Source organism: Scyliorhinus canicula, chromosome 19, assembly GCF_902713615.1.
Source record: "Scyliorhinus canicula chromosome 19, sScyCan1.1, whole genome shotgun sequence".
Taxonomy (NCBI): Eukaryota; Metazoa; Chordata; class Chondrichthyes; order Carcharhiniformes; family Scyliorhinidae; genus Scyliorhinus; species Scyliorhinus canicula.
The window spans coordinates 66,984,189-67,006,157 of record NC_052164.1 but is presented as its reverse complement, the minus strand read 5'-3'; the positions used below and the strand labels follow the sequence as shown (position 1 = coordinate 67,006,157).

Sequence of the window (21,969 nt, the reverse complement as noted above, 5' to 3'; positions counted from 1 at the left end):
CCGCCCCCTGTGCTTTCCTCCACTGAGCTTCCGCCTTTCTGGTAGTCAATAGGTCGAACCTGGCCTGAAGGCTACGCCTCTTCCCCAGCAATCCCTCCTCCGAAGCCTCCGTATATCTCCTATCCACCCTCACCATCTCCCCTATCAATCTCTCCCTCTGTTCCCCACTCTCCCTATGGGTTCGGATGGAAGTCAACTCCCCTCTAATCACCGCCTTCAATGCCTCCCAGACCGTCCCCACTCTGACCTCCCCGTTATCGTTGCCCTCAAGGTACCTCTCAATATACCCCCGAACCCTCCCGGCCATCTCCTCGTCTGCCAGCAGCCCCACCCCCAAGCGCCAGAGCGGACGCTGGTCACTCTCCTCCCCCAGCCCGAGGTCCACCCAGTGCGGGGCATGATCCAAAATGCCAATGGCAGAGTATTCAACATCCTCCACCCTCGAAACCAGCACCCTGCTCAGGACCAAAAAAAAAATCAATCCTCGAATAGGCATTATGCACGTGGGAGAAAAACGAGTACTCCCTGGCCCTTGGCCTCGTAAACCTCCAGGGATCCACCCCTCCCATCTGATCCATAAACCCGCTCAACACCTTAGCCGCCGCTGGCCTCCTATCCGTCCGGGACTTGGATCGATCCAATGAGGGATCCAGCACCGTGTTGAAGTCCCCCCCATGATCAGGCCCCCCACCTCCAGGTCCGGAATGCAGCCCAACATGCGCCGCATAAACCCCGCATCGTCCCAATTTGGGGCGTAAACATTCACCAACACCACCTGCTCCCCCTGCAGCTTACCACTCACCATCACATACCTCCCGCCACTGTCAGCCACCACCCTCAACGCCTCAAACGACACCCTCTTTCCCACCAGGATCGCCACCCCCCGATTCTTCTCATCCAGCCCTGAATGAAATACTTGGCCCACCCATCCCTTCCTCAGCCGAACCTGGTCCGCCACTTTCAGGTGTGTCTCCTGGAGCATGGCCACATCCGCCTTCAGCCCCTTCAAGTGCGCAGACACCTGGGCCCGTTTGACCGGCCCGTTCAGCCCCCTCACATTCCAGGTTATCAGCCGGATCAGAGGGCTCGCTGCCCCCCTCCCCTACCGATTAGCCATAACCCATCCCCTGCCCACCACTGGCCAGCGTCCCCCGCTCGGCCTGTTCCCCACGGTGGCAACTCTCTCCTCTTCCCCCCCCCCCCCCCCCCCCCCCCCCCCCCCCCAAAAGCATACTCCAGCTCCTTCCTGGCCATTTCAGCAGCAACCCGGTACCCCCCTCCCCAGGCTAGGACCCCTCCTAGCCGCGCCCCTCCCTCCATAGCACTCCTGTGAGCCAGTTAACTTCTGCTGACCACAGCGACTCCCGCCATACCTCCGACTCCTCCCCACGTGGGACTACTCCTCCTCCTTCGTGCCCATCAGCAGGCCCTCCCCCCACCCCACTCTTGCGCGGGAAAATAACAGCCAGCAAAAGCCCGCACTTCTCAGCCCCGACCCCACCCCCTTCATCCCACAGCGTGGGAAACCAGAGAAAAGTCCGCGCTTTCGCCCTGCCCAACCCTGCCTCCTCTAGGGCAACTCCCATTGCCAGTCCCCACCACCAGCTCCCCGCACTCCCAGTTTACCTCCCTGCCCGAACCTGTCCACCAGACTCATACAAAAAGACATAACGACATCGCCCCACCCATCCTAAAGCCAACACACATCTTGCATTAAACAGAGAACCCCCCCCCCCCTCCCTCCAGAGCAAAAATTAAACAATTACATTATCATACAAAAACCCCCATCTTTGACCCTCAGTTTGAGTCCAGTTTCTCGGCCTGCACAAAGGCACACGCCTCATCCGGGGATTCAAAATAATGGTGCCGGTCCTTGTAGATGACCCACAGACGCGCCGGCTACAAAATGCCAAACTTCATGCTCAGTCTGTGGAGCACCGCCTTCGTCCGGTTGAACCCGGCACTCCGCTTAGCCACCTCTGCACTCCAGTCCTGGAAGATCCGCACCTCCGTGTTCTTCCACTTGCTGCTCCGCTCCTTCTTGGCCCACCGGAGCACACACACTCGATCAACGCACCGGTGAAACCGCACCAACACCGCCCGCGGCGGCTCATTCGGCTTGGGCCTCCTAGCCAGAATTGGGCCCCTCGAACTCCAGGGGCCCCTGGAAGGACCCAGCTCCCATCAACGAGTTCAGCATAACGACCACATAGGCCGCCAGGTCCGACCCCTCCAGCCCCTTCGTGAGGCCCAGGATCTGCAAATTCTTCCGCCTCGACCGGTTGTCCAGCTCCTCGAACCGCTCCTGCCACTTTTTATGGAGCGCCTTGTGCATCTCCACCTTCCCCGCGATGGCCACGGCCTCATCCTCCCTTTCGGAGGTCTGCTGCTGCAGCTCCCGGATCGCGACCCCCTGGGCTGTCTGAGTCTCCATTAACTCTCTGGTGGTAGCCTTCAGCGACTCCAGCAGCTCCAGCTAAAGCTCCTGGAAGCAGCGCAGCAGAGTCTCTTGCTGCTCCTGCGCCCACTGCCTCAGCTCCTCGAGGGCTCCGCCGGCCGCCATTTTGTTTCCCTTCCCCCCCCTTTTCCAGGGGCGCTTCCACTGCTTTACTGCTCACCCCACTCCTGGTCCGGACCATAGGACCCTAGAGATCTACTCCAGACCCCATCCCACGTCGGAATTCGTCGAAGAAGTTCCGTTGGGGGCCCTGAAAAGAGTCCCAAAGCCCGTTTTTAGCGGGAGCTGCCGAACGTGCGGCTTAGGTCCGCATAGCCGCAACCGGAAGTCTGCACCCTCACTTTAATGAGCATCAACATTTATCAAAAATCATAACAGCAAAAACATAGCACTAATGAAATTATAGAAACAGAAATGTATGGCACAAATTGAGACTATATGGCTCATTACATCAGCGCCAGCAGAAAGAGTTCATTCCAAACATATGTCACAATCCAGCTCTTGGTCCACAAGCCTTATAGATTATGACCCATCAAGTAAATAGCCAAATACATTCCAAATGCGATAAGAGTTTCTGCCTCTGCCACCTGTCAAGCAAGGAGTTCCAAACCCCCCCACTACCCACTGGATGAAAAGAGTTCTCATTTCCCCTTCTACCGATTACTTTAACCTACATTGCTGGCTACTGACCACACTATTAAGGGTAACAGGCCTATCCACTTTATCTGAGCCTTGTGCACACCTCAAGTAAATTTCTCCTCAGTTTCATCTGTCCCAGCCTTTCCAATCTTTCCACATTACTAAAATTGTCTAGTTCCAGGAACATCCTCAAATTTCTCATTCAATTACATCTGCCTGTAATGCGGTGACCAGAACTATATGTAGCACTCCAGCCATGCCAAATTAGTGTTTTATACAGTTCCAACATAACCTCCCTAGTCGGTTATCTTGCCTAAGGAACAATGCATGCATGGCACAGAAGGAATAGAAAGAGGAGAAAAATGGAAGAAAAAAAAGAGCAGACTTTATTTTCTTTCGGATCTATTCTTAAACCTCATGTCAATCAACTCTCATGAAACTAAAAAGTGAACTGGGACTGATGCTCTTTCTGTTGACTTGGTCTCCATTTGGAAGATTAGCCATTACTTGTCACCTTTACACAATAATGTATCTGAAATACGCAGCTCAGCAGTGCATGGGATCAGGCTACTGCCCTATTGTTTTTATTCATTTTTAGCCATTACTTGTCACCTTTACACAATAATGTATCTGAAATACGCAGCTCAGCAGTGCATGGGATCAGGCTACTGCCCTATTGTTTTTATTCATTTACAGGATGTGGGTGTCGCTGGTTAGGCCAGCATTTATTGCCCATCCATTGTTGTCCTTCAGAAGGTGAGTTGCTTTCTTGAACTGCTGCAGTCCTTGAGGTGTAGATACACCCACTGTGCTGTTAGGGAGGGAGTTCCAGGATATTGCCCAAGTGAGAGTAAAGGAATGGCGATATATTTCCAAGTCAAGGGAGTGACTTTGGGGGGGGGGGGGGGGGGGCAGTTGGTGGGGTTCCCAGGTATCTGCTGCTCTTGCCCTTCTAGATGGTAGTGGTCGTGGGTTTTGGAAGTGCTGCTTAAGGAACCTTGATGAGTTACTGCAGTAAATCTTATAGATGGTACACATGGCTGTCATTGTTAATCAGTGGTGATGGGGATTGAATGCTTGTGGAAGGGATAGCAATCAAGTGGGCTGCTTTGTCCTGGATGGTGTTGAGCCAATTAGGCGTTGTTGGAGTTGCACTTATCCAATCAAATAGAGAGTATTCCATTACACTCCTGACTTGTGCCTTGGAGATGGTGGACAAGCTTGGGGGGGGGGGGGGGGGGGGGGGGGGGGGGGGGGTCAGGTGGTGAGTTACTCACAGTACGATTCCTAGCCTGTGACCTGCCCTGGTAGCCACAGTATTAATGTGGCTAGTCCAATTCATTTTTGATCAATGGTGACCCCTGGATGTTGATTGGGATCACTCACCAGAGTTCTGACATGTTACAGCATTGTGTTGTCACAAGAAATATTTTTAAACCTGTGCCTTAAATAGAGGCAATATTTAAACCAGTGGCCCAAATAGAAGTTCTTGCCAAAATTGGTTAATCTGTCCACAGCCTTCACAGAAATATCCAGAACATGTAAACCTGGAATTATTAAACACCGAAATTCTCAAAAAAGTGACCCTTGTCCTGCTGAATAAACAGGTACACAGTAAGTAACCCCTACCCTGCTGAATAAGGAGCAACTTTTATCCTGTTCAATACGGGAATGCTGCAATTAGATAGCATGACAAAATCCCCACACTGGAAAATTAGGGGCTGCAGGCTCAGGTTTCCTTACTGGTAACTTCTACAAACACCTCTACTTACCAGTTCTGCCCATTCACAAACTAAGTAGCCAAACCCTGTTAAATTAACATCTACAGTTAGTAGTCACTGAAAGGCAGATTGTGCAGCTGCCCATGAGACCGTTTGTGGCAAGTGAAGGGTTACTTACTGTGTGCCTATTAATTGAGTATCAAAGATCTAATCTGCCTGCTGTAACTGGGTTTTAACATATGAACTGTTTCCAGTCCTCCCAGGGTTAATATACTGCAGAACCTTTGTGATAATCAGTGCACAATTAAAGTAATAACCAATTTCAGAGCCTCGCTGTCAATCTATCAACCTAATCCAGGAGGGAAACATGACACAAGAGTGAAAATATTTTCCAAAGCCTTGCGTGCCTCCCGCCAATCTGGAGTGATTTTATCAATCCACTCAGAATAAGACGGGCTCTTTTACAGCAAATGAAGGTTCTATCAGACAGAGGGCTCAGACTTCTCTGGTCTAGCTCCTGCCTGCTGCCAGGAAATTACTGATTGTAATTGAGCACATTCTTGGATTTAATGAGTTAGTTGGATGAATGAAGTGCAACCAAGTTTCTATGACTGATAAGGGACTCCAATCTTCACTCTCATCCGCTTTTAGCGGTGCTCAATCAGCAAACTCTGACAAATTTAAAACCGCTAATGTGTTGAGAAGTTGATGTTTTGATTTCGCCTGTACAGTTTTTACTGAGTGAAGTTTTAGATTTTTAAAAAATTGATTTTCCCTTACATCAAAAATTCAGACTTTAAGCAACTGGTCAATCATATACTGAGAACAACACCCATTTTCACCTTTGTTTAAAAGAATAAGGCTTGACAGTAACTTTAAAAAATGGGTTGACATTAGGTCCAAGCTTCAGAAGGAGAAATTCAAGAGTAAAAGGCAGGCTCTGCTGCTAAAAAATTCTCAGGATAAACATTCTAGTAATCCCCTTGCTTAAAGATCCCATATATGGCAAATGCCTCCATAAGATAAATGACACATCAAATCTTTGCATTTGTAGAATATTCTATACACTTTTTCTTCTCTCCACTCTGTTAAATAGCTCAAATCCCTGCATTGCCAGCTGAGCAGGAAATTTTCAATTAGATACATTTACTGAACTAGCTGTCGTTGCATCCTCCACACTGGCCTCCAAGAGCTTGGTATCTAATATACAGGAGACAATGGGTGGGAAGTTCTCCAGTTCCCAATGCAGTCACAGTGTAAATATGTTTTCCATGTTCAGTATTCCAAACAAAGACCGTAGACATGCTATTTTTAGTGTGTTTACAATTGCACTAAAAACATGGAGCAAAGTATTCAACTATGATGTTTAATGTAATGAGCTGACTACCCTCATTCAATCCAATAGTCACGCTTTTGAAAATCCTTTATAAAAAAATGTTACTCTCGATGAGTTCAGCACCTATGTTCCAGAACAGTCTCATTAGTGAATCATTGCTCTGTGGCCAAGATGAAGTGCTTTCACTTGCTTGATATCTAGACAAAATGTTCTAATGCATGGAACTTTTTCTTTATTAAAAAGGACTTTAGCTATTGATTCTAACATGCTCCTCCAAAGAATTTTCCTTACCTTCAGAAGCATGCTAGGAATGCTACAGCCAACAAATAACAGGCAAAAATACTTAATTTACTCTAATTGGAGCGATCTACTTTAATCCCATTTCCCTGTCTGTTCCCTGTATTGCTTTAGTTTGCTTACAGGTTTTCTGTATAAGGTAGCTACAAATTAATAATTTCTTACATTAGAAAGCACTCTGCTGTTATTTTAGTGAGACAGGACATGGACCTAAATTGAGATCCTACATTTGTGACATATGTCAATTTATTATAAAATGGGGAGGTAAAATGAAAGTTAACAACACAGCTGGGAGATTGAAAACCTCCAACGAGAGCAGAATACTTACCGTCCATTTCAGCATGATCTGGGTGTCAGTGATAGCCTCTGTATAGGCAATGTGAGGACCTGCGATTGGACGTGCCGAAAATGGGCTGCTAAATCCTGCCACTTGATATGGTCGAGAGGCTGCGCTTCTGGGGCTTTCACCATATGCATTGATGGCAATCACACGAAACTTGTATGCAGCACCTGGGGCACATAAATAACCAGGAAAACATAGTGGTAATTGACACAGCACAGAATAATTTACGTCAAAGAATATTCCAATGCCATATTGATGAGTAGAGCTGCTTGCTAACAGGCGGATCTCTTAGTGGTTGTGGTGATTCTGCATTGAAGAGCAACAATTGGTAAATGACAGGAGATCTCCTTACAGAGCTTTTGTAAAATAAATTTAGAGTACCCAATTTTTTTTTTCCAATTAAGGGGCAATTTAGCATGGACAATCCACCTAATCAGCACATCTTTGGGTTGTGGGGGTGAAACCCATGCTGACACAGGTCCTCCTTACAGAGCTGAGCAATGGCCCACAGAATTGCTTGGCCATTCGCTGTTGGACATTATGTAAAACGTGAGACCAGTGAGGTAAATTTGTCATATTGTCATAGTGTAGTCTAGTGGTTATGATACTAGAATAGTAATCTAGAGACCTGGACTACTAATCCAGAAAATATAGGTTCACCCAGGATAGTTTCAGAATTTGAATTCAGTTGAAATAAAATCTGTAAATAAAAAGTTGATATCCGTAGAAACAACTGCAAAGCTGTAGGATTTTCATAGAATCCCCAAAACTGTCCTTTAAGAAAGCATGCCAATTTTACTTACATTAACCCGTGTAATTTCAGTGCCACACCAACATTTATTACCCCCTGAAGTGACCTAGCAGCTACAAGTTGGACTTTAGTAATTCAAAGAAGCCGGCTGCCACCTTCTTAGGGCAATGAGGGATAGTAATCAATGTCAGCCTTGCCAGCAATGCCCACATCTAAAGAGTAAAGATACCACTGTGCATCACTATCCACTGACTCTTGCCAGAATGTGATGTAACAGGTTAAATTAGCATTAGGTTCACTCGAGGTGACATCATCGTCAAATTGTTCACTGACACTCAATGTCTGGGCTTACACATGAAGAGTGACTAGTTGAGGGAATTGCTGAAGCGCATTGTCCATAGAACTGTACCATAACAAGAAACAATATCTTCACAAGAAAACAGAAGTTTACAGGGTTATATCAATTGTAACTGCTTTAGATATTTCCCGCCTTCACAACCCTCAGAATTTAATCGGATTAATCAGAGTTCTTATTTCACTTATTTAGGTCATTACCTGGTTCAAGGCTGCGCACTTCCACTGAGAGTTTAGATGGAGAGATGCTGTCTGCTGCCACTAGCCAGTCACTGTTTCTTCCCATCCGTTTATATTCCACTTTAAAGGAAGTGATGGGGGAGCCCCCATTTGCTCTTGGGATCCAAGTCACATACACAGAGGTTTCTGATGCAGTTGATATTGTAGGTCGGTCTGGTGCCTCAGGGACTAGACAGAAGAAAAAGAGCTGTCAGAATAGGGTTGGAGAGCTTGAACTAGTTATGTAGATCGCATATCAAGCGGCCATTTGGCAAAAATCTCAGTTTTAAGGTAGCAAAACCTGGGACAGTTTTAGCCTACAGATGATGTCTGCAATTTTCAGTTCTCTCCTGGAAATATGCTTTCTTTCAGACAGAATCCTGTCCACAGTGTTTCTCATTCCGTTTTTTTCAGTTATATTAATCCATTATATTCACTGTCAGAGGTTCTTGCCATTATTCAGAGTACCTTCAGCCTAAAAAATGAAGGTGAGTATCTCACAAAGAGCTTTGCAGCAGAAAAAAAAGTGCCCCTTGAGAGTCTTTATAAAACAAATCTCAACATTTCATAAACAATCTAATAAAATGTATTAGAAGTTTAGCATTTGAGATACTGCCTCACAAATTGCATACTGTATTAATGGTACATGGAAATAAAAAATATATTTAATTGCAAATTTTAATGGCTCCTTAAAATTCAGATTGATGGCAACACTCATTAATTATTAATTGTATAAGAAGTACTAGCACTGATCAAATGTCTAGGTGTGCATTATTTTCTGATTCAAACAAGCCAATCACAAAACAAATTCTTGATGAAATTTTGAGGCTTTAATTATGGGAGAGAATGCTCTGGTGCATCATCGCACTGTATCACAAAGTGGTGGGATTCTAACTCATGTTGGTGATTACCTCATCTTACTGCACTGTCAGGAGGATGTGCTGACAAGTGATTTCACAAGGAAAGCAGAGATCAGAATGACAATTATCCACCAGCCAATCTCATGAAGCGCCTACTAAACTGTTTCAGAGGAATTAAGAAAAAAAACTTTGCGGTAGGATCCAATTAGTCTCGGCAGGAAAGAACAGTACAGGGAGAACTACATGTTAGAGGGGGGAAAACATTAACATCTCTTTTAAAAAGTCGCATTCATTAAAAAAATCTACTTATAAAATTAAATTAATTTAGCTATCAACAGCTTGTGTTTTAGTTTAGTACCCGAGTCTTGGCATTCAATTAATACAGTAGGCTTTCATTGTCTCGTGTTCCTAATTCTAGTTATGCTACATTAAACGTTAGGCTGTCAATGAATTTCAGGGAAACACTCATCTTCCTGGGTTGCCCAATTTTGTAGAATTTGAAACTCATGTATTGACATATTATTATTATCCTAAAAAATTGAGACTATTAAGCTAAATAAACTAAACCCCAACTCAAATGTCTCACACCTTGGTGTTCAATCTTTTTTATATTAATCTGTAATTAGTGTTCCATCTCCTTACACCTTTAGTCTCATTCCAAGTTGAAAATCTTTTTACTGTCTCTTCTGCCTCCTTACTTTCACCACCAAGTTTGGATAAAGGAACAAATTTGGGGAACACATTTGACTAGCTGACAAAATACTTTTTTCAGCCAATGACAAAGACCACAATATTGGTGTCACAGACATGACTAGATAAATCTTTGATGCGTTTTCCCTGTCAAACAGGAAAGTCTTCCCTAGAGACGAACAGCATGCCCAAAAGAATTAGTTACCCACTGATAGAGCTAAAACCACTTGGCAAAATAATCACCCATTAACAAATCTGGAATATTTAGAGAATGTTGAGATGCAAGATATTGATGTAGGTGCAACATAAAAACTCTTTACACTGCCCCAGAACTGAGCCCCAGATCCAATCTAAGAATCAATCCTATTTCCATCCTTGTAGCCTCAGCAAGAATCCCAACTTTGTGCTATTCACATGCATTAGTGTTTGAGACTGCTTAAATTAATTTCATTTTAGATTTTTACGGGTGGTGGTGGACAGAGGGCCATAAATCTTGGCTGAATTTGAACCCAAGTTTCAGGGGTAATAAAACAGTATTCTAACCAGCTAAATTTAGGCATTTTCATGCTCATACAAAAAAGTGCTTCCATTATACTTGAAGCGTTACAGTCATGCAAAGTAGTTTGAACACAAGAACAAGTCACAGTTTAGGCTTTTGTCAAAATAATACTTACTGAACTCAGAGCAACTTTAGAGAGCAAAGAAGACAGAAGAACAATGTTAGTAAACACATATTTTCAAAGCATCGTTTTTAAGCAGTGTTAGACCCAATTAGTTGGCTAGCATCAATTGACATTCCAGTTAGATACTTTAAGGACTTGAAACGGGACAGCGTGCACCAACATTACAATAACCGTTGGTGCAGTACCAAGCTCTACCGGTAGATGTCAATAGCACTGTTAGTATAGACTATATTGCATTATATTTACAAAGGTTACTAAAAACACAAAAAAAACAGAAGAACATCCTAGACCAAGTGACCCCGTCAATTCAACACTTAATTCTTGAAAGCTAGCATGGAAGTCTCAGTTGATTCTTGATGCAGGGATTTAACTGCAGTGTCCTGAATTCTGGTACCACTTCTCCCAACAGAGCAGTTCCTGTGTCCATACTAAGAAAAAGAGCCACATGCCTACTCTTAAATTCAGAGATCTGTTCTCCAACCTACGCGCAGTAGAAGCTTTTTGCTGGATTTGTGTTCTGGATTTTGAGAATTACAGAATATTTTTGTGAAAGACCACTCAGTGCTGCAATGGGCAGTAGGAATCCAAGAGCTGCTTCAGTCTGGATTTCCACTGTCCTTTACTGCACATCTGTAACTTGTCCCAGTTAACTTCCATCAGGTAGCAATGTAGGCACCAATCCTGAACTGCAGGAAACTGCTGGCCTCCATTCAGCACCTCTTTGATGCCATATCAAAGACTGTATAAATGTAATAGAGAAAACAAACGGTCTGAATACTGTGTCATGGCATATAGCCACTCTTCAACATCACCGTCAACATCTGTAGGCATTTCAAAAATTACCAACTGAAATCAGAAATATAAATACATCAAATAACTACATTCAAAATTTTAAACGCAAACGGTGCAGTGCCTAATCCAATATATTACCCAGCCTATAGATTTAATATGTATGTATCATCTATGCAACTCAAAAGATGCAGTGTGAACTATTGTCAGTCTGCCTACCTATAACTGTGAACTTCAGAGTACCACGCTCTGTATTGATCACAATATCTAGTATTGTTTCTGTCAAATCCCATTCCCACCAACCCCATTGCATCCTGCGCCTAGAATCCTCACCATATTATGAACCTGTCCATAACGGTGCAACATCGTGGGCCGAAGGGCCTGTACTGAACTGCAATGTTCTATTATTTCTGATTGATAAAGGTCAGTAAATTTGTAATGTGGGCTTTTCAGAACTTATTAATTTTATATTACCCTTGCTCAATGGCCTTGCCCCTTGCTAACCCTGTAAACCCCTCCAATCCCATAACTTTTAAATATATCTGTGCTCTGCTAATTCTGGCCTCTTCAGCATCTCGGATTTTAACTTAAGCCATCATGGCCACACCTTCCACTGCCAAGGCTCAAAATTCTGGAATGGCCTCCCTAATCCTCTCTGCCTCTCCACATTCATTCTAATTTATCATGCGCCTTAAAACCGATCTTTCACCAACCTTGTGATCACCTATCTACCTGTGCAGCTCAATGTCAAATTTTGCTTCATAGGAACTAGGAGCAGAAGTAGGCAATTCAGCCCTTCAAGCCTGCTCCACCATTCAATCAGATCATGGCTGATCTCTTCCTGGTCTCAAATCCACCTCCCCACCTGTTGCCCATTTCCCTTGAACCCAATTTTAAAAATCAGAAATAGATCTATCTCCTTCTTGAAATCATTTAATGACTCAGATTCCACCGCACTATGGGGTAGCGAGTTCAACAAATTCACCACCCTCTGCGAGTAGTTTCACCTCCCCTCAGTTCTAAATCTACTGCCTCTCAATCTATATCTGTGACCTCTTGTTCTAGATTGCCCCTCAAGGGGGAATATTTAGTTTATGTTTACTTTATCAATCCCTTTTAGTATTTGATACACCTCAATCAGATCCCTCTCATCCTTCTAATCTCCAGGGAGTATAAACCCAAACTGTTTAATCTCTCCTCATACGTCAACCTTTTCATCCCCAGAATTAATCTGGTGAACCTCCTCTGAATTGCCTCCAATGCCACTACATCCTTCCTCAAATATGGAGACCAAAATTGGACACAATACTCCAGATATAATCTCACCAACACTATAAATTGCAACAACACCTCTCTACTTTTATACTCCAGTCCTTTTGCAATAAATGGCAACATTCCATTTACCTTTTTAATTACATGCTGCATCTGCAGATAGACTTTCTGCGATTCATGAACAAAGACACCCAGATCCCTCTGCCTAGACGCATCTACAATCTGCTTTCCAGTCAGATAATAATTGGCCTATTTTTTTTCAACCAAAATGGATAATCTGACATTTATTTACATCAAACTCCATGTGCCAAATTTTGGCCCAATCTCCTAGCCAATCTATATCGGTCTGTAAATTTTTTTATATCCTCCTCACTGCCTGCTTTCCCACCTATTTTAGTATCATCCGCAAATTTTGCTATGTTACACTCTGTCCCTGCTTGCAGATCGTTTATACAAATTGTAAACAGTTGAGGTCCGAGGACTGACCCTTACGGCACCCCGTTAGTTACAGTTCGCTAGCCAGAGAAGAACCCATTTATCCCGACCCTCTGCTTTCCGTCAGTCAGTCAATCTCATTCCAATCTAGTACTCTACCCCTAATCCCATGATCACACCTTCTAGATTAGTCTTTTATGCGGCACCTTATCAAACTCATTTATACACCTCCCGTGAAGTGACTTGGAAAGTTTTAATACATTAAAAGCATGATATAAATAAAAAAAGTATTGTTGTGATTGTATCAGAGCCTGTGGCTTGGCTTGGGTGGTTTGTAATGGAAGGGATCAAAGAAGAATGTGGTTAAAAGTACTGAAGTTAAGGCAAGGCCATTTATTATATTGGGACAAGGAGTGTTACAGTTGGATTACAGTTAGGATTAGGGCTAGAGTTAGGAAATTTGGAAAGAAAGTTCAGAGGGGTTATTGATTGGATTAGGATTGGGTAACAGTTGGATTAATGTTTACACTGGATTTGTTTATATAGAGTCATGAAATCTAGGCCTTAGGTTAGATTGGTAGTAAATGCGATGGGGAAGGTTATGGTTTTTTTAGGATTAGGGATGGTTAAACTTGCAATCATGTTTTTTTTCAGGTTATAATAAAATTCTATAAAAGGGGAACAGAGTGTCAAGATTAGATCAGGGTTAGGTTAAAGGGTAGACTGTTTATAAAAAGGATTGAGTTAAGGTTAAGGTCAGAGGCTGTAGAAGAGTCTTACCTCCGCTGTGTCGTGCTGGATCGTGGATTACTACGCCAAAATTATTGCCACTTTTATCCTCAATTGCTGTTTGCTTCGGAACTCCTGCTGGTTGTAATGGTGTTCGAGAGTTCTTCTTCGAGGTGGAGGATCGCCCTGTTGCGAGGATGGGAATAAAATCAACATCGTGTCAGAACAAAGAACATAAAGCATCTTCATTTTAAACAGCAAAATATTCACAGCAACACTCAGTCATTACATTAAGGACTACCTTGTCCTGCTCTCAATGAACACAAGCACATAGAAATAATGGCAGAAGAACATCATACACACTTTGTTCCACAATTCAATATTATCACAACTGATCGTGGGCTTCAACTCCATCTTCCTGCCTCATCCCATATGGCTTCCTGAAAGGCCAAAAATCTGGCATCTCAGCCTTAAATATATTAAATGATGGAGCATTCACAATCCCCTGGGAGAATTTCAAAGGTTCACAACCCTTTGTGAGGAGACATTTCTCATCTCAGTCCTAAATGATCAGCCTGTTGTACCAAAACCGTGTCCTCTTATTCTAGATTCTGCAGCCAGGAGAAACCACATCTCAGTACCTACACCAGGCAAGCCCCTTCAGGATCTTGAATGTTTCTATGAGATCACCTGTCATTTTTCTAACCACCAAAGAATAGAGACCCAATTTATTCAGCCCATCAGACGATAACCATTTCATCCCAGGGACCAATCTAGCAAAACTTTGTTGTTCGGTCTCCATTTCAAGTATATCCTTTCTTAAATATGAAGACCTAAACAGTCCAAAGATGTGCATGTTAGGTGGATTTCCCATGCTAAATTGTCCCTTCGTGTCCAATGGTTAGGTGGGGTTACAGGGATTGGGTGGGGAGTGGGCTAGGTAAGGTGCTCATTCAGAGGGTCTGCATAGACTCAATGGGCTGAATGGTCACCTTCTGAACTGTAGGGATTCTATGAATCTGTTTGCAAATTCCTGACTAGTTTATTCATTCTATTTTTTCCCTCTTCAACTTTGGTGACCCCCTCCACTAGTTTCTGAAACACTCCCAATCCTCAGGTTTGCTGCTAATCTTTGCAACACTATAAGCCTCTTACTTTAATCTAGTATTACCATTAGTAAAACAGCCAAGGATGGATGTTTCAGACTGTGTTTTTGTTTTTCAATGGAATTAATCTAAGTTCAAAAAGTAGTTTGGGCAGCACGGTAGCACAAGTGGATAGCACTGTGGCTTCACAGTGCCAGGGTCCCAGGTTCAATTTCCTGCTGGGTCACTGTCTGTGCGGAGTCTGCACGTTCTCACTGTGTCTGCGTGGGTTTCCTCCGGGTGCTCCGGTTTCCTCCCACAGTCCAAAGACAGCAGATCAGGTGGATTAGCTGTGATAAATATTGAACTGTTTCTTCAAATCTTCCCCACTGTTTATTTACCACTATACGTTTTAGTCTATTTTCCTCTATGGCCATAGCTAATTCTCCTCTCATATCTATATAATTGGCTTTCAGTTTAAGATTCTTGCTTGTGATTGGAATGTCATTTTCAAACTTCATGTTGATTTCAATTGTATGATCACCACTTCCCAGTGGATTTTTAAACTATGACATTATTAATTTACCATGCCCATTGCACTATACCATATCCGAAATATCTTAATCTTTGGTTGCTTCGAAAACTGTCATGAAAGCATTCTACAAAGCATTGAGAACTGTTGCCGATTTGTTTGGTCCAGTCCATATGAAGATTAAAGTTTCTCCACAACTATTACATTGCTTTTGTTACAAGCTCCAATTGTTTCTTGTTTAATGCTTTGTCCAACGGGTTAACTACAGTTAGGAGGGGTCTCTAAATAATGTCCATCAGTGTTTTCTGACCCATGCTATTCTTAATCTCTACTCATACGGATTCTATTTACTGATTTTCTATGCCAAGATCCCTATTCTTAATGTCCTTACATCATCCTTTACCATCAAGGTTGCCTCATCTGTCTGTCTTTTCCATCCTGCCTGTCTTTTCAAAATGTTTGTTTCCCACCCATGGTCACTTTGTAGCCCTGTCTCTATACAGATAATTAGATCTAAACCATTTAGCGCCATTTGTGGCACAATCCATCTTATTGTGGACGCTCTGCGTATTCAGATAATTACATTTTTTCATAACTATTCCCTCCGTGGATCTTACTCTCTGGTACAACTAAGACACTTCCTGTCCCACTCAGCTTGTCTTTACCCACACCAATATACTTTTCTATTGCCTCAACTTACATCTTTGGAGTTCAAAATTTCTCTTCACCCAAATCGTTCTCCCCCTGCTAGTTCAAAGCCATTTTACAATGACCACATTTGCGGGTGGACTCGACTTGCAATGGATGCCACTGCATCTCCTTCCGTTTGTATTGATTTGTTCCCATTGAGCATGAATTTGTAGTTCCATACACCTCTGTCAACTTGACTATATCTCGGTTTGGGAATGTGGCAGTAGTTAGTTGCATCTGGATTCTGTTTCTTTAAAAAATTGCGCTTTTAAGTTATCCTCTTCTGGAACACCCTCTGATAATTTACCCAAGTGATCACTCTTCATATATGGGCCTAGGTAGTGAGTGCTGTCAGAGAATGTGACAATTAACATCCAAATGACACCCAATTTTACCTTCAATTAGCACTTATACATGCTTTTTCCAATTAGAGATATCAGATACTGAATTCTAGATTCTCAATTCAGAAGCATAATCTTATGATAGCAGCCTGTCACTGCCATTATTAGATTAGCTAACAGCACAAATCAGAAACCAAAGGAGAAAATGCTGGAAAATCTCAGCAGGTCTGACAGCAGCTGTAGGGAGAGAAAAGAGCTAACATTTCGAGTCCCGATGACCCTTTGCCAAAGCTTTGACAGAGCTCGTTTCTCTCTCTACAGATGCTACCAAGACCTGCTGAGATTTTCCAGCATTTTCTCTTTTGGTTTCAGATTCCAACCTCCGCAGTAATTTTTTTTTTTAGCACAAATCAGAGATTGACTCTGGGAGTTCCCTGGTCTGTGTGAAACAATATCACGTGAGGCACATTTACCCAGTGAGCCAGCAGGGATGCCCAGCTCAGAAATCAGTAGTTACAAATGCAGCCCATGTAAAATACAACTTGCCAGTGTACAGTGTTGCATTTTGTACCTTTGCCAGTTCGGAATGTCAACATGGCTGGCTGTCCTTCACCTGAAGCGCTTCGTGCAACCATCAATACTTCGTAAAGACTAGAGGGCTCAAGCTCAGCAAGTTGCAGTTCATTCTCACTGCCTGGAACCCGGATTGTATGCCAGCTTCCCAACATTATCTCATGGTTGTCAAGCTACAAGGAAAACAAAAGGCTGGTGTCAAATTTCCTGCATTGTGCCTTGCACACCTCAGCTTTGTTCTAGTTTACCCAACACCTCTCCTCTACCCCCCTGCCCCCCCTCCTCCCTGCCCCCCCCCCACCCCCCTCCTCCCTCCTCCCCACCCCCCTCCCCCTCCCTCATCCACGCCCCCCCACCCCTCCTGCCCCCCCACCCCCCCTCATCCCCGCCCCCCCACCCCCTCCCGCCCCCCCCCTCCCTCCTGCCCCCCCACCCCCCCTCATCCCCGCCCCCCCCCACCCCCTCCCGCCCCCCCCACCCTCATCCCGCCCCCCCCCCTCCCCCCCACCCCTCCCTCCTCCCCGCCCCCCCCACCCCACCCCCCCCCCCTCCGAACCACAACAAATGTTCCCAATGGCTATTGTACTCATCTTTGCCCTTTGTCCTCCAAATAATGTGGCTGATCTAGGCCCGGGCAGGTAGGCATTCCACCATTACTAGTCCTTGAAAGCCTGGTAGGCAGCTTTGGACAAGAAACAATTCCAAGCAAGTAAAACTGTTATAGGTAATGTGACTAAATAACCAGATTGGGACAGTCATCTCTACATCAGTAACTGGTGTGTAGTAATGACATTCTACTGTGGGGGAGGGATGCTAAACCAGAAGTTTTCATTCTGTATGGATGACAGTAAGCCCATAACTCTAATTACAGTGTTATATGAGTAATAACATAGGTCAATTTATTGCGAAAACAACAAATTTCAGCAGGTTCCCCTATACAACTTTATTCTGTTTTTTGTCTCAATGAGAGTACAATTCATCTCTTAAATTTATATTTTTATACATAAATTTGGAGTTTGCAGTACAATACATTTGAAGAGAAAAGAGCTAACGTTTAGAGTCCGATGACTCTTTGTCAAAGCTTTGTCAGCTTTGACAAAGAGTCATCGGACTCGAAACGTTGCTCTTTTCTCTCCCTACAGATGCTGCCAGACTTGCTGAGATTTTCCAGCATTTTCCCTTTTGTTTCAGATTCCAGCATCCGCAGTAATTTGCTTTTAATACATTTGAAGATTTGCACTAGTTTTTTCTGCTGCTGGTGCAGGCAATTTATAAACACTTGCAGATCTGTAAATGCCCTTAAACAATAATAGCAATTAACATCTAATATATCTCGAGGTAAGCCAGCTGGATTCTGTCATAACAGGGCCAGAGAGGTAAAATACCTCTGCACCCGAGCAGCAGAATACATTGTATATTACATGTTTTAATTCTTCTAGGGTTAGAAATAGAACCTCTTCTAATTCAGTCAAAAATTTTCAAAAAGTGGTGCAACGATTTGAAAGAATTGAAGAATGTGATAGCTTCACTGGTGAAAGGGATGCTGTAGAGATGAAAATAAGTTGGCTTGGTGATAGGATGGAGAACTTGAAGCTCCAGTCAGTTGAATGAGAAACAAAGGAACGGAGGATGTAGAAATTATGTCTTTAGTCTTCACAATATTCATTTGGAAGAAGTTATGACTCATCCAGAGGACTTGATGTTGGATTGTTAGATTAAAATGGGTAGGAGGATGCAGTGGACAGCATCGGGTGTCGCTCTATACTGATGACCTTTGCTGTATGTTTCAGATCCGTTGGAGCGTATGGGAAGGATTACGGGCCTGCTGGGGAAGTTTGGAGGGTTCTCGGGATACAAACTGAATGTAGGGAAGTGCAAGGTTTTCCCGGTGAATCAGCTGGGACAGCTGATTTAGGGGGGGAAATGCCATTTACGGTAACGAAGGATAGGTTTAGGTATTTGGGGATTCAGGTAGTGAGGGAATGGATGGGACTCCACAAGTGGAACTTAACTAAGCTGGTGGAGGAGGCAAGGGAGGATCTTAAGAGGTGGGATACACTGCACTTAACATTGGCGGGGAGGTCAAGGTCCAAGTGGTCAAAATGAATATTCTGCCAAGATTCTTGTTTATCTTTCAAGCTCTCCCGATCTTTATACCAAAGGCCATTTTTCAGAAAGCAGACAATCATCTCTGACTTTGTATGGGCGGGGAGGGTACCGATGGTGGGAGGGCACTGCTACAGAGGCAGAGACAGCACAGCAGGGGGGGGTTGGCGTTTCTGAACCTGCTTCATTATTATTGGGCGGCGAATGTGGACAAGGTGCGGAGGTGGTGGGAAGAAGGGGTAGAATGGGTTAGGATGGAGGAGGAATCTTGTAAGGGGTCTAGTTTGAGGGCTATGGTGACGGCGGCAGCGTTGCCAATGGCTCCGAGTAGGTATTCAGGGAGCCCGGCGATGCAGTCCATGGTGAAGATATGGAATCAGTTGAGAAGGCATTTTAGGGTGGAAGGGATGCCGGTTCTAACACCGCTGTGCCAGAATCATGGGTTTGAGCCAAGGTGGATGGATAGTGTATAAAGGCGATGGAGGGAAGTGGGGCTGGTCAAGGTAAGGGATCTGTATTTGGAGGAAGGGTTCGCCAGTCTGGAGGAGCTAAAGGAGAGGGTAGAACTGCCGAGGGGGAGTGAGTTCAGGTATCTGCAGGTTAGGGTCTTTGGGCGAAAGGTCTGGAGGGGGTTTCCTAGGTTGCCGGGATACACCCTGCTGGAGCGACTGCTGCTTCCGGATGTGGAAGGGGAGGGAACAATTGGGGATATATACAATTGGCTGGGGAGCAGGGAGGCGAGCAGGTGGTGAAGATGAAGAACTGGGAAGCGGAGTTGGGGGAAGATTAATTGGGGAGTATGGAGTGAGGCACTGCGTAGGGTAAACGTGACCTTCTCTTGTGCGAGTATGAGCTTGATACAGTTTAAGGTGGTGCACAGGGTGCATGACTCGGGTGAAAATGAGTGGGTTCTTTCAGAGGGTAGCAGATGAGTGAGAGAGGTGTGGGCAGGGGCCAGCGAATCACACGCACATGTTTTGGAGTTTCGAAAAATTGGGAAGATTCTGGGTGGGAGTGTTCGTGGTCTTAGCCAGGATAGTGGAGGAGGTGGTGGACCTGGACCCTTTGGTGGCGATATTTGGGGTTTCAGAGAAGCCGGAGCTCATGGAGAGGAGGAAGCTGATGTCTGATTGCAAGGCGGCAAATTTTGCTGGAGTGGCGGTCTGTTGCCACCAGGGGTAGCGGCTTGGTTGGGTGACCTGCATGACTTGCTGCGGTTAGAGAAGATAAAATATGAGTTAAGGGGCTCTTCAGGGGGTTTGAGGAAAGGTGGGGGATGTTGCTGAGCATGTTTGAGGGGCTGTTCGTCACGGGTGAGGGGGTGGTGAAAAGGGAAAAATCTGCTCAGACTGTATAGTTGATTGCTGAGAAGCATGTTTCCCTGGCCGTTTATTCGCTGTGACCTGTTTTGATAAGTGTTTGTAATAAAATACATTTAAAAGAAAAAAGAGGATGCAGTGGACAACTAAAGCTGGTAATGTTCACCAGTGTCGCCACAGAAAAGCAATGTGCAGATGAGGGTCAAGGATTGATCTGTGAGGTGACATTTAATGGTAGAAACTGAAGCTGCAGCTGAACATATGTTGAATGCATTTCTGTAGATATACGGAGCGGAACTATGTATGGGCACACCCACAGAGCATGATAACTGAGAAGTGATGGAGGATGGACTGTATCAATTGCTGGGGAAAGGCTGAGAAATATCACAAGTGACATTGTGGTCACAGTCACAGGGGATTCGATTTGAGACTCATGAGCTGGAGTGTAATAGAATGCAGAGTTAGGCTTCCTTCAGTGTTACCCAATAATGTTCTTCAGTCAGGAGACCTTACTGAGCAGTTGCAGGATTTTCCATTTACCACAACAATTTTTCTTAGGCCTTCCCAAGTGACATTGCTGATTAGTGCAAACATATTTTGTGATATAGCTATGTATTCAATATGAACAGGTTGACACAGACTACCTCATTCATATTAGCATTTTTAAAGCCACTGGACAGAAGAGATTAGAAGTAAACGAGTAACAAAAATGTCAGTGTTGTCAGACTCCGCAGCGCTCAAACTAAAAAGGTGGCGGACATCGATTCCATGAATAATTTTAAAAGGGAGTTGGACAGGTAGTTGAGGATGATGTATTTACAAGTGTAATAGACAAATGGCACAGATGTGGGACTGAGCACTCTCAAGCATACACATGATTCCCGATGTAAGAATTTTATCTCAACAAACTTTGGGCAGTGTGGTGGCACAGTGGTTAGCACTGCTGCCTCACAGCGCGCCAGGGACCTGGGTTCAATTCCGGCCTTGGGTGACTGTGTGGTGTTTGCACATTCTCCCCGTGTCTGTGTGGGCTTCCTCCGGGTGCTCCGGTTTCCTCCCACTGTCCAAAGATTTGGTTAGGTGGATTGGCCATTCCAAATTGCCCCTTAGTGTCCAAAAGATTAGCTGGGGTTACTGGGTTCCGGGGATAGGGCGGGGCAATGAGCTTATGTAGGGTGCTCTTGGGGACGGTGTAGACTCGATAGGCCAAATGGCCTCTTCCTGCACTGTAGTGATTCTATGATTTTAAACTATATTGTATTTTGAATCTAGGCCTCAAGGTTTAAACCCATCTAGGTTTATCCAGTTTTGTATGCACCAACAACATTATACCTTGCGATACTTGACAAAGTAGGCATTGATGGGTGAGCCACCGTCTTTTCCCGCTCTCCAAGTTAAATCATAGCTGTCTGGATTGGTAGTATATGTAGCACTGAGAATAACAGGAGCATCAGGTGGAGTCCTTTGAGTTGGCATGGGGGTAATGGATTCTTTCGTCGGCTGATGTTCTAGCAGCATAGTGTCATAGGCATAATCGTGGTCGATACTTTCATCACCTTCGTCACCCTGAACAATATCTGAACCTCTTGCTGGTGGTGTGGGCCCTTGGTCATCAATCCTGGTCTTTGTTTCAAAGGGAACTGGTGGAAAAAGAACAAAAATATCTTGTAATTATTCTCAAAAGTATAGTCACTGTTGCCAATTGCAAGATACCACAAGCATGCAGAATGCTGGCTGCTTAAAATTC

The 21,969-nt window shown here is 44.4% G+C and overlaps 1 protein-coding gene across 4 annotated transcripts in view; it reads right to left on the bottom strand.

Annotated features, from left to right (window-relative positions):
- The window catches only part of cdon (cell adhesion associated, oncogene regulated), a 223,234-nt gene that overhangs the window by 35,754 nt on the left and 165,511 nt on the right, over nucleotides 1-21,969 (bottom strand). For all 4 annotated transcript variants that reach the window (XM_038779247.1, XM_038779246.1, XM_038779244.1 and 1 more), the window contains 5 exons: nucleotides 21,555-21,862; nucleotides 16,796-16,970; nucleotides 13,628-13,762; nucleotides 8,101-8,307; nucleotides 6,780-6,961 (listed from right to left, as the gene is read on the bottom strand). In XM_038779247.1, the coding sequence (XP_038635175.1) occupies nucleotides 6,780-6,961; nucleotides 8,101-8,307; nucleotides 13,628-13,762; nucleotides 16,796-16,970; nucleotides 21,555-21,862 (1,007 nt within the window). The remainder of the gene's footprint in view (nucleotides 1-6,779; nucleotides 6,962-8,100; nucleotides 8,308-13,627; nucleotides 13,763-16,795; nucleotides 16,971-21,554; nucleotides 21,863-21,969) is intronic.